This window comes from Elephantulus edwardii, unplaced genomic scaffold (assembly GCF_000299155.1).
Source record: "Elephantulus edwardii isolate Elephantulus edwardi_28Jun2011 unplaced genomic scaffold, EleEdw1.0 scaffold00037, whole genome shotgun sequence".
In the NCBI taxonomy this organism is placed as follows: Eukaryota; Metazoa; Chordata; class Mammalia; order Macroscelidea; family Macroscelididae; genus Elephantulus; species Elephantulus edwardii.
This window is the reverse complement of record NW_006399787.1, coordinates 17,786,277-17,799,311: the sequence shown is the minus strand read 5'-3', so window position 1 is coordinate 17,799,311 and position 13,035 is coordinate 17,786,277. Positions and strand designations below refer to the sequence as shown.

The following is a 13,035-nucleotide window of genomic DNA, read 5'->3' as shown; positions in this document are numbered from 1 at the left end:
CTTATCCTAGCGTGTTAGAGAAATAGCCTTATTTCCATGTCTCTAGGTCTTCCTCTACTGTTCATAGGATTTGCACAGGCCTGTTAAGAACTGGATGGCCAGTCCTGCTTCCTAGTCTGTCATAATCTGGGAGCTGTACTAAAAACTGTCCACCCAGAGTAACCCTTATGGCATTTGACATACTAGTGACATAGCTTTCATTATCACAGAAACCCACAAATTATCTCAGTACAGACAAGTGCTGTACCAATTAGAACAGTCTTCTCCCCAAACACAACAAACTGACAATTTTTAACTTTAATTTTGTTTCTTTAACAATCATCTTATACCTGATTGTTAATTAAATAATAATTTTCAAAACCCTACCTCCCAGAATTCAACTGCTTCAAACAAGAGGCCCCAAATAAGAGGTTCTCAGACTTCCAAGCAGGATTTAGAAGAGTCTGTGGACTAAGGATATCATTGCTGATATCAGATGAATCCTGGCTGAATGTAAGGAATACCAGAAGAATGCCTGTTTTTACCTTACTGACTATGCAAAGGCATTTGACTATTTGGATCATAACAAGTTATGGCTAACACTGAGAAGAATGGGAATCCCAGAGCACTTAATTATGCTCATGCAAAACCTATACTTACACCAGGAGACTGTTGAGCAAACAGAGCAGGGAAATACTGCATGATTTAAAATTATGAAAGGAGTGTGTCAGGGCAGTATTCTCTCTATATACTTATTCGATCTGTATGCTGAGCAAATTATTCAGGAAGCAAGACTCTATGAAGAAGAAAATGGCATCAGTATCGGAGGGAGACATCAATAACCTTTGTTATGGATACAACCTTGCTTTCTGAAAGTGAGGAGGATTTAAAGCATTTGTTGCAGAAGATCAAAGAATACAGCCTTCCATACGGATTGCATCTCAGTGTCAAGACAACAAAGATTCTTACCACTGGACTGATTGGCAGCATTGTGATAGATGGAGAAAAGATTGAAACTCTGACAATTTCATCGTACTTAGAGATCCACATTAACATCCTTGGTACCAGCAGTCAGGAAATCAGGAGGCATATTGCACTAGGGAAGTCTGCAGTTAGGGACTTCTCCAAATTATTGAGGAGTAATGATGTCAGTTTAAAGACTAAGGTGTGTCTGATTGAGACCATAATCTTTCTGATCACTTGCTGTGCATCTGAGAGCTGGACAGTGAATAAGGATGACAAAAGAAGAATTGATACCTTTGAGCTGTAGTTGGAGAAGAGCACTGAACACCACATGGACTGTCCCCCCCCAAAAAATGAGTATATCTTCGAGAGGGTATAGCCAGAGTGGTCTTTGGAGGTAAAGATGAAGAGGTTTCATCTCACATACTTCGGGCACGTTGCTAGGAGAGGCTGTTCCTTGGAGTGGAACATGATGCTCAGAAAGATCTGCGAAGGAAAGGAAGACCTCCAACCAGGTAGATTGACACGATGACTGCCATAATGAACTCCCTGCGTCAGGAAGTGTGAGGATGGCACAGGATAGGACAGGGTTTAGTTCTGTTGTTCATAGAGTTGTTATGGGTCATACTCGATTCAACAGCACCTAACAACAACAACTAAGGTTCTTAGTTTTGAATAGAACCAAGTGCTTAGTGCCAAGAGGTTAAAATAGTCTGGAAACAAGTGGAGCAATATTTGAATCTCAGCTCTGTGTTTTACCAGTTGACACTTGTCACATTACTTCTCATCTGCTCTCTTGATGAATTTCTATCTCAGAAAGTTCAAGTTGAGGCTTCAGTGTGATTAAAATGTGTAAAGCACTCAGTGCTGTTGCTTATTTGTGTATTTTAATTGCTTTCTTGTCTTTTTGTTTAGACGTGACCAAGGAGTGTCTGGGGACCAGGTCTCCATTATGGTGGATGGTGTCCAGGTTGCTCTGCCGTCATATGAAGAGGCTGTATACGGCAGTTCCGGTCACTGTGTGCCCCCTGCTGACCCCAGAGTGCAGATAGTCTTGTCCGAAGGATCTGGGCCGAACGAGAGGAGCATGCCAAGGGAGCAGCAGCTGCAGGACCAGGGGGCCAGCTCCTCTGCAGGTGGAGAGGACGAGGCCCCAGGCCACTCCGGACTGTGTGACGGCTGGGGCTCGCGGGGCTCAGAGACTGTGATGGTGCACCAGGCAACGACCTCTTCCTGGGTGGCCGGCTCTGGAAGCAGCCGCCCCATACACAAAGAAGCTCCAGATTCTGAGAACAGTGACATACAAAGCCTTTTATCCCTCACGTCGGAGGAGTACACAGATGGTAGGTGGTCTGTTTTGATCACGAATTATGAGCTGCTTGGTCCTTACTGACAGGAAGGACCTTAAGCCTCTCTGATAATGACCTCCTACTGACTTCAGTGGGATGAAGCAAAAAAGCACCTGGGGTGGGAAAGATGTGCTCTCTCTTTTTCTAAAATAGGATTTCACCCTCAGAGCTCCAGGGAGGGCTTTAGTCTCTTCATAGGGAAAGTTTACCACCATCTGAATTTTGATCATTTGGAGTCTTCGAGACTTCATGGCCACAGGGCTATGCTAAATGAAAGAGTGGACAGCTGGCTGGGGACAGGGGTGTCTTATTATAACAGGATCTTGTAATTTTTTGTTCCTGAGAGGCTATGAATGACTGGGATGTTGGAGTCATATTACAAAGGAAATAGGAGCCTTGTTCTTTGAGAGGAAACAGCTACTTCTTTTTAAACAGGAATGGAGGACAACAGGTACTGTGCTGGTTGGTTTTCTTGCGTCTTCTCATTTCAGCCTGACAGTGATTCGAAGAAATAAGTATGATTGCCCCATTTTACAGATAAGGAAACTGAAGCCCTAAAAGACCGAGTCACTCGTTAATAGATGAGTGGCCAAGCTGAAATTTGAAGCCTGTCCAGTGTGGCTCCAGAGCTTGTATTTATAATCCTGTGGTGCCATCCTTCTCCTCAAGAGTCTTCAGATCCTTGGGGGCACAGAATCCATGGAATAAAATCATGACTTGCTGAAGTCTGAATTTCTTTAACTAGATTGTCATATTCTCTTTAAAAAATACTTTCCAGAAGAATTCCACTGTGATTTGGGATTTAGAATAAAGCCAGATGCTTCCTTTTTTACTTGTGAGGATTTCTGTATTCATAAACTCCCCTCATTGTGTTCAAGTTGGAAGCCACTCCTAGCCGACCCTTCAGTGGGTTTTCAGAGGCTAAAAGTTGTACAGGAGTAGACTGCCCATCTTTCTCTGTAGAACTACTGGTAATTTGAACCACACGCCTTTGGGTTGGCAGTGCAGCTCCTTACCCACTAGACCACCAGACCTCCTTTGGATTCACAAAGCACCCCTAAATCAGGCTTGGAGAAAAGGACTTTTACTTCCTGGGAAGCCTGACACAGTGAATGTCAAAGGGTTAGAATATCTGAAAACCAAGAGTTGGAAATTCTTGAATCTTGTTTGTGCATTTTCCTGACTGCCAACAGCATTGTGTTCTTTTTCCTGGTTGGATAGAGAGATAGAAAAGGAATGTTCGAAGAGCTGAACACTCACAAATTCATTCGCGTTGGATTGGAACTGACTTACAGTTGACCCTTCATTGAGTTTCTGAGACTGTAAATCTCAGGAGGAGGTTGCCTATTTTTCTCCCTCAGAGCTGCTGGTGGATTCAAATGACTAGGGAGGTGCCATCTTTGGGTTGGCCTGATCCACTACGGGCTCCGTCACTGGGTTTAAATGTAGAAGCCAGTGACCTCCGTGAACAGTCAGCTACACATACTGTGTCACGTCCAAGTGCAAATCTCAGTCTTTATCTCCCTGGTGAACAAAACCAACTCCCTTATCCTCCTCCTTGCCTTCTCCTGTATTGCTTTGTTTTGTGTTTTGAACAAGCCTATTTTTGAGAGCCCATCTTTTGTCTTGGTGTTCGGTAAGATTTCAAGCATGATGCAGAGAAATAGGAGACATACTGTCTTATATGCACGAGTGTCAGCCAGTTGGGAGGATGGGACCTACTCTGGAAAATAATGATTTGAAGCAGGAGTTGTAGCATCTATGTCAATGTGAAGAGTCCAGAAAACAAGAGACATAGATTGTTTTTAAAATGCTAGCTTGTTTCAGGCCATGCCTGAAGTGTGTAGGACCAGGAAAACTGGAGAGAGTCAGGATCTGAGTCCACACAAGGAGACTTGAGACCCAGCATGGAGGAGTGATTTACTCAAGTTCACACAGCTGACAGGTGGCTGTGAGAAGGTGGGACTTGAGCGTGAGAGGGTTGAGAAGAGGATGGGAAGTGGTTCACAAGAACTCCACATATCAGGCTGACTATCTTATGTAGACACATGACAGTGGGAAACATGAGTGAGAAAGGATACCTGGGGGCAGGTATGCTATGGAAAGACCCACATGTGGTAACCGCTGTTTTCTTCTTTCTGCAGATATCCCACTGTTGAAAGAAGCATGAGGGCCACTGCCGGCCTCCCTCCTCTCTGCGATGGCCCTCTGCCCTCTTCCTCACCCTGTGGGTTTGAGTACCCTGTGCTCTTCAGCCACCCAGCCTGGATACCTGAGTTGCCACCTGTGTATCTGAGAATCTCTGAGGGCCTGAGCCCTCCTAGCTGGAACTCAAGGAAGATTCTCGCCATCTGCCTGCTAGACAGCTGGAGAAGCTGGCTTTTTGCCTGGCCCTGCCTTCCCATCTGTGTCGGGGACATATCTGAATGTTCTGGATTGAACTCTTCCTTTCCCTGAGCCCTCTGGGTCCCCTTCAGCCAGCTCTTTGGCAGCAGCCCCCACTGGCCTGCCTGGGCCTTAGCGCCGCTGTGTTTACTTGTGCCTTCCCCCTCACCCATCCAGTGTCCCTGTCACAGGCTTGGTGGTCCACAGGCCTTAGTGGCTGCACTGCTGCCCCTTGCTGTATAAGGAGGCAGGGCCTGGGTCGAGCCTGTTTCATTTGAGGGCTGACACTGCTGTCCTGGGCAGGAACCAATTCCAAGATGAGAGCTCTGGAGTTGAGTGGCTCTAATCAGGGCAGTTTGTTAAGGCTGGAAGCTTGGGCCCCCAGGCTTGGCCTGGGCAGACACGGATGGTGTGTTTCCTTGGCCAAGGCTGGAGGATTTGGAGACGCTTGGCAGTGCCACCCTCGCTCCATGTCTCTAGCTCAGTCTCCTGGTTCTGTTGGATGGGGAATGTCTGAGAAGCATCTTGAAGATCCCAAGGGAGAGAAGGAATATGACTTAACAATGATTGTCTTCCTAATATGCAACTTCTCACTTCCTACTTGCAGCATCAGCGTTCCTAGCCTCGTTTGTTTCCTCCCCTTTTGACTGTTTCCCTGAAGTATAAAGGGAGGTTGCATGCTGCCTGCTGGATTCTGTCTGGTGACTCTGGCTTTCTTCCTCCCTACAGAGATCTGAGGCGAGCCTTCCCTGGGATGGGAGAGTTGCTGAGATGTGGTGGAATGCCCATCTGGTCACTGGCAGTTTAGGCAAGTGGCCCCTTCCTGGGTTCGTGGTGACAGAAGGGAGCCTGAGTGGCACAGACCGTGCCATGGGCAGCTGCCAGCAGCTCCACGGCCCGGTCCCGAGGGTCCTCCTCACCACGCTCGTGCCTTAGTAACTGTGCCCAGGAAGTGGCTACCGCTTGCTGCACCCCTGCTTTTCCTACTCCTGCCCTTTCCTGCACGCCCTCCCCATGTCCCAGCTGACCCTGTGTGCCCCAGCGGTGGGGAAGGGCTGAGGAACGGTCCACACACATCTCCTGACCTTACTGGCCTGAGGCAGGCAATGAACATGAAGTGACCTGGCTCTGAGACACTTTAGTCTGACGTTTGGAGAAGCCCCCGTGTTAAGGGAAGAGACATGATGCTCCTCATCCTTCTGGGGGACCCTCCCTTTGCTGAATGCTGACAAGGCTGGGTCGGAAGTGCTCAACCAGGCTGCCTATCATCCTCAGAAGATGTGGTGATAGGGGTATTTGTTTTCCTTTGATATTCCTTGAAGTTCCAGGACTAGGCAACTCTGAAGCTGGCCTATATTGCTCTCCTTTTTCTCCTCCTCCTCCAAGCCTCCATGTTTGGGGTGGTAAAAAAGGCTTAAAAAGCCCCAGATAATTCCAATACCTGACCTAACAGGGTTAGCTCCAGGCATAGGTGGCCTTGAAAATTAGGGGATTGGCCTTCTCTTGGGCAGCCTCCTGCCCACACTCTCACACAATGCACTTTACTACCCACTGTTTCTGACTTCTTAACCCCACCTGCAGTCTTCCTTCCTCTCAGGGTAAGGGCAGTGCCTGCTGTGCCACCTTAGCCACTCCCCCACACTTATCCCTTCCACCAGGGGCTCCCAGGCTATGCTCAAAGCCAGTACAAGAGACAGACAGGCTCATGAAGGTGCCAGAACATTGCAGCAGCTCTCTGAGGGAGGAGGACTTGGCCTTGGCCTCAGAAGAGGCTATTTATGGGAATGTACTTGCCGGTACTGGGCCCATCTGCAAGCTGGGGACCCTGATAACTCCAGCCACCTCACCGCATGTTAGTCTCCACTCATGAGGGTCTTTGACTTCCTTCTGAAACAACCCAGGGACAAGCGAGGGGATCTCACTGCTGAACCTTTAGCCTTTATTCTCTAAGCTTCTAAAACCTGCATTGTGTCCTAGCATATAAAAATATAGATGATCCTACCCCTTTTCCTCTTGCTACTCTGGTTTTTCCCTTTAAGAGATTGCACTTTTTCTTTGGAGTGTTCAGCCTGCCTTCCACTTCGCCTCCATTAACATCGCCCTGGGGATGACAAGCCCAGACTTGCCCACCTGGTAGGAAAGAAAGAAGTCTGAGGAGGGGTATTCAGAGTCTCTGCATCCCCTCCCCCTTGTCACTGGCTTTGATGAGGCTCACCTCCCCAAGGTCCCTGTGCCTGGCGTGCAGGAGCTCAGATGATGCTGGCACCTGGAACAGCTTTCCATAGCTATTACTCTTTCCCTCAGAATGACTTGTTAACTGTGGGCGGTGTGCTGCTGGTTTCAGGGCTTCTGAGCTCTGTTCCTTGCAGGAGGGACCAGGGACTCCTCAGCTGCTTTGTGCGGGGGTGGGTATACCTGAGAGACAAAGGCGGATGGCCAGTTAGCAGCTAAGGAAGGAGGCCACCTAGCCGCCTGGGTTAGGTGGGGAAACCCTGCCACAGCACAGCCTCCTTGACACACCTCTCGGGGAGTCGAGAGAAAGCTTTGTCCTGGAGAAGTGGCCCGCACCAAAGGACTCTCGATTCTCTTTTGCACACTTGAGCTGACCAATCAATGCAGGTTTCATATCCTGGTGACTTGCAGTTGCATTCTAGCAGCTTTCAAGGGCCAGTATATAATAAACCCCACGAGGCTCCATCCCTTTCAATGCCTTAGTTTAGCAGGTTGGCTCTATAGTTCACTGTTTTCTGTGTTTTGTGTAATGCGCTCTCATTTCACGGAGTATGAACCAGGAAATGTGCAGAGTCCTGGCCACTATGTGAGTTCGCTTGGTTTTTATGAGGCATTTCAGTGTACATTGTACAAGCACTCCATTTTTAACCTAATAGTGTCTTCCTTGCTCATCCTGCCCTCTTCCTCCCGCCCCCAGCTTTAAAGTTCTGTGGAGAAGCTAGATGGCAAGAAAGACAAGGGGACACTCTTCCTGCTTTGTTAGTGATGGCGCAGTGATAGACAGCACCGACCTTTCCTTCTTTCCCAATCCCAGCAGAGCTTCCTCCATCACAACGTCACCTCCGTTTCTGGGAACGTCCTTGTATAGAGAATGGAATGTGCTGCTGGCATATCTGTGGTTTTGTTCCCCATCACCCCACTGCCACTCCTCAAAGAGAAAGAAGGACCTAGAAGGAGAGGAACCTCCAGGCTTCATGGCTTGATTGTGGATGCTCCCAAGGATGCTGAGCCTGGGAGCATCTCTGATGGGGCCTTGTAGGTCTCCTGACTCTCAGCAAGAGGCAGGTTGTTACAGGCAACCCAGTGAGAGCGTGGAGAGGATTTGGCGTGGCAGATGACTGGGTTGAGTGGTGTAGTAGCAGGTTTCTCAAAGAGGAAGAGGCAGCAGGAAGCAGCACCTCCTAATTCCAGTTGAAAATGTAGTCACATTTTAGATGAAAACTCAAGACGGAGGCCTCTGCTGAGCAGCTGCAGAAGCTGGAGGAGAATCCTGGGGCAGAGGCCGCATTGCCAAGCATGGAGAAGAGATGAGCAAGGGCTGGCGTGGCAGCCCACTCCATCCTGCCCTGGTTTCTTTTCTGTCACACCACTATGGAATCCTTAGCAGAATGGTACTCACGTATAATGGTTTAAAACAACACATGCGTAATTGACTGTGCAGGATGTAACTCAAATCAGTTTGGGTTTGCTTTATTTTATTTTATATATATATATATATTTTTTGGTATCCTGTACATTGCAGTGGGTGTGAAGATAGTATTTTAATATTTGTACAAAGTTTAATTTAATTTTAATTGTTCTATGTATATAACTGCATTTCTAAATAATGATAATAAAAAATGTTCTTATAAAGGCAATTGTGGGAGATGTGGTTCTTCTGGAAAGCTACTGGAACTCAGGATTGAAAAGTAGGCACTTTTGAAGAAATAAAAGGATTAGCACTATCTTTTTTTTTAATTATTCATTGCAAATAGGTTTTAAATTTTTTTTATTTTACATAATTTGCATACGGAATTGGTATACGTTGTGTTTAATTCCTATACATTGTGTCCCACACATGCTTTCATTCACCTTGTTTCATATGTTCATTTTCATACATTGTGTTTTATAAAATTAATCACCACTGACCCCGCCCACTATTAATTACTCCTATCGTTTCAGGCCCCTATTGATTCTTTTTCCTAAGTCCTTCACTCCTTCCCTCCACTCACCAAACTGTGACCCTGTGATAATCCCTCTGCCACCATTCTCAGTTCCCCTGCAGTCTATACCCTTCCCCCTTTGGACTTCTATACACATCTTACTAGTTACCCTTCTATTTTTACAATAAAAATAGTGGTCCTGTGCAGTATTTGCCCTCATGAGACTGAGTGAATTCACTCAGCCTAGTGTTCTCTAGCCTCTCCCATGTTAGTATTTTTCAAAATCATTGTTCTTGAGTGCTGCGTAGTATTCCATTATGTGAATGTATCACAATTTCTCAACCCATTCAATTGTTAGATATTTGGGCCATTTCTGGGTTCTTGATATTGTGAATAATGCTTCTATGAACATTGGTGTACACATCTTCATTTGTGTCTCAGTTCTTTATTCTTCAGGATATATTTCTAGCAGTGGACTAGGTGGGTCATTGGAATCTCTGTTCAGCTTTTAAGGAAATGCAAAACTACCTTTCAGAGTACTGATTGTATTTTTAAGTCCTGCCAACAAGTGAATAAGTGAGCCTCATCCTCACCAGCATTTATTACTTGCTGTCCTGTTAAACTTTGCCATTGCACCTGGAATGAGATGGTATGTCATTGTGGTTTTGATTCGTATCTCTTATTACCAGTGATTTTTTTAATTACCAGTGATTTTGAGCATTTCTTCATGTGTCTGTGGTCCAGCTGAATGTCTTCCTCTGTGAAAAGTCTTTCCATGTCTTTTACCCATTTTGTAATTGGGATATCAGTCTTTTCCTGTGGAGGCCCAGTAGTAGATAAACTTTGATTATGAGATCCTTGTGTGAAATGTCATGGCCAAGTTCTTTCCCAGTCTATAGATTTTCTTTTCACCCTATTGAGAAAAGTCTTTGATGTACACAGGGACTTAATCTTTAGAAGGTCCATTCATAAATATTTCCCTCTCCTGATGGTGCATAGCTCGCTGTATATGCCAGCCTTTTTATACTATAGACCTTTTGAGTTTGGTCCCATTTTGTCTTGTGATCTTTATTGCTTGGGGCTTTACCCCTAGGTCTCTGATCAACCTTTAGTTGATTTTTGTGTATGGAGTGAGATGTGGATCCTAGGAATGGAGCATTAGCTTTGAGAGAGAGAAGTGCTTTCCAAGAGATGGAGAAGACAGGACAGGAAGGTGGTCTGTGATACAAGTGGCCAGACCAAAACACAAGTGAACTATGTTGCCTTCCTCCTGCTCCATCAGGCCTTTCCATTCTCTGCTGATTCAGTCATTCACCCAACTAGCGTTTTTCATGTGTTCTTCGTGTACCCATGTGCAGCCAGTCACACTGCCAGCAAGCCCCCACCACAAGTCCTGCAGAGTGGTGGTACCTTTTTATGCAGCCTTTCAGTCTCTTCTAACCAATGAGCTCTGGGTGGAGAAAAACTGCTCGGACACACTTTTAATTAGGATCATAACTGTCATTGTTACATGCTGCCGAGTCAGAACTGACTCATAGCTGACCCTCCGGGTTTTCAGACGTTGTAAATTGCATGGGAGGAGAGAGAACAGCTGGTGGATTCAAACTGTGCCTTCAGGCTGACATGCAGTTTTTTTGCCACTAGGGGACCAGAGTTCCCTAGGATAATAAATTACTCATTTAAAAAAAAAACATTTTTTAAACAGCTCTTTCCTTTATCTGTTTGAATGCAGTGTTAGTCATTTATCTACTCTTTAAACAACATGCCTCCAGAAACTATGAACTTTGATAATTGCCCATAGTTGTAGAGGGGCTTCAGGCCTTTTGTTCATAGGGTCACTATGAGTCGTACTCTACTCAAAGGCAATCACAACAACAACAACGCTTTTCCTATATCCTCCCAAGCCCCCATATTAGTCCTTTATAACAGTGGTGTTGTGCAGTATTTAGCTTTTGTGATTGAAATATTTCACTGAGCATAATAGTCATTAGGCATTATATGTGTGAACAGTAATCCAGAGTAAGACGTACATTGCAAAGTGAACTGGGAGAGGAGGGAGCGAGGAAAATGTGCAACAATCAATGAATGAAAATCCAACTTTTCTGTAAACTTTCATTAAAAATCACAATTAAAAATTTTTAATTAAAAAAATGCCATTTGGTGTGGTGGTGTGGAAGGAGGCATAAAACTATACAGGCCATGATGTAACACATTTACAAAGCAGCACAACTGCCCCTTCATGAGAGGAACCTAAGGAAAGACAGCTTCAGTGGTAAGTCTTCTCTGTCTCTGGAATAGGGACAGGCGTGTTCTGTCAGGTATGGAATGCTGGGCCCCTGACGGTGGGACTGGAGAAAGCCTGAGAAAGGAGCTGTGTCAGCAGGATACCAAGACTGGCCTTTCCTCTTGATGACAGGTGAGGGGCAAAGGTAACAAGTCTTCTCAACCTGGCAGCGCTGCTGGGGAAAGGGGGAGCTTGAAGTACTTGCTTCAGATTGTGAGAGGTGAATACAAGGGGAGAAAGGAATTTCCTGCCACGCCACTTAGCATATAACCTACCCCCTCCTTTGCAAAAACCTGTAAAAAACAGTAACAGTAGTAACAGCCTCAGGTTGTTCTCAGATTAAAAATATCTTTAAATGCACAAAAGTAGCACCATGCTTATTTCATGAATTTAAGCAAATTTTTAACAGTCAAAGCTATTGCTGTCGAGTCAGAACTGACTCCGCTGACCTTCGAGTGGGTTTTCTGAGGCTGTAAATGGCCCAGGAAGAGATTGCTCATATTTCTTTCACGGAGCCACTGATGGATTTGAACTGCCAGAGAGTCTTTCCTACAGACTGCAGCTAGAGCTATCTTTGTAAACTAAAGTTATCTGTAATAATATGGTCTATTAGTAATGGGTATACTTTTTTTACTTTAAGGAGATTTGGTGGTGTGTGTAAGGAGTTGTCCTGCCAACCAAAGATAGGCAATTTGAATCCAGCTACTGCAAGGGAGAAAGATGGACCATTCCAACACCACTGCAATGACTGAGTGAATTTATATATCCTCTTTTAGAAAAAGAATCACTTTATAATAGTATTTTCTCTGTTCTTGATGTTGTCAAGTACCCTCAAGTAAAAACAAACCCATAGCTGACCCTCTGGCGGGTTTTCTGAGGCCGTAATCACATTCGAGGAGCTTGTCTGTCAGTAATCACTCTAGAAATTGCCTTTCTCCCTGGAGTAGCTGGAGGATTCAAACTGGGTGCCTTTGCATTAGCAGCACAGCTTCTTCCCATTAAGCCACGGGTGCTCCCCTGCTCTTTAAGAAATGTGGCAGGATGTTCCGATCTCAGAAAACATTGTTTCATGTCTTTTTAAATAAAACTTTTCACTGTATACTGGTTTACTTAACAAAGTTTGTATACATCATTTTTCATACTGGATTTTTTAAAACTTTTTTTAATATTAATGAAAGTTTACCGAGACTTCGGATTTCTATTAATTCATTGTTGCACTTTTCTCTTTCCCCCACCCCCCGGATTAGCTCTTCTCTTTGTAAAGTAAAAGAAAAATTCTTTCATTGTTATACAGTCCCTCTCCCCAAGTCCACTCCACTATGCAGCCTTCATTCTGGACTCCTGTCATGACAATAATACCTAATCATATATCCCTTTTAAACAGTTCTCTCTCGCATCTGTTTCAATGCAGTATACATGATTTATCCCATCTTTCTCAGTCTCCCCCCAACCCGGACGTCAGTCCTGTTTTACAACAGTGGCACCATGCAGTATTTGTCCTTTTGTGATTGGGATATTTCACTCAGCATAATCTCTTTCAAGACTTAGATGACTCATAGTGACCCTAGGAATGAAAGAACTGAACAATTGTATAGCTTTCATTGTTTCTCCACACTCAGAGTTTCTGGAGGCAAGCTATTTCAGAAGTAGAGGCCACTCCTACTTTCAAGCTTGTTTTAATTGGGGGGCGGAGGGCTCCATTATTATTATTAATTAGTTCATTTAAGATGGTACCCATAACATTCTTCAGTAATACAACTTGAGACTTAAATTTGAAACCTATGCCTACACCAAAGAGTTGTTGTCTGAAAAGAACAGGAAATACCATTCATATGACAGATTGATTCGGTGACTGGAATAATGAGGGTAGTTGTGTCAGAGACAGTAAAGTTGGCTCAGGATAAGGCAGGTTTCATGACTA

General features: G+C 45.0%; 1 protein-coding gene across 1 annotated transcript in view; it reads left to right on the top strand.

Moving 5' to 3' along the window:
* The window catches only part of KIAA0247 (KIAA0247 ortholog), a 58,206-nt gene extending 53,745 nt beyond the window's left edge, over positions 1-4,461 (top strand). Inside the window, exons 4-5 of the mRNA XM_006884740.1 lie at positions 1,858-2,285; positions 4,436-4,461. Coding sequence (XP_006884802.1) covers positions 1,858-2,285; positions 4,436-4,461 — 454 coding nt within the window. The remainder of the gene's footprint in view (positions 1-1,857; positions 2,286-4,435) is intronic.
* Positions 4,462-13,035: the final 8,574 nt, after the last annotated feature.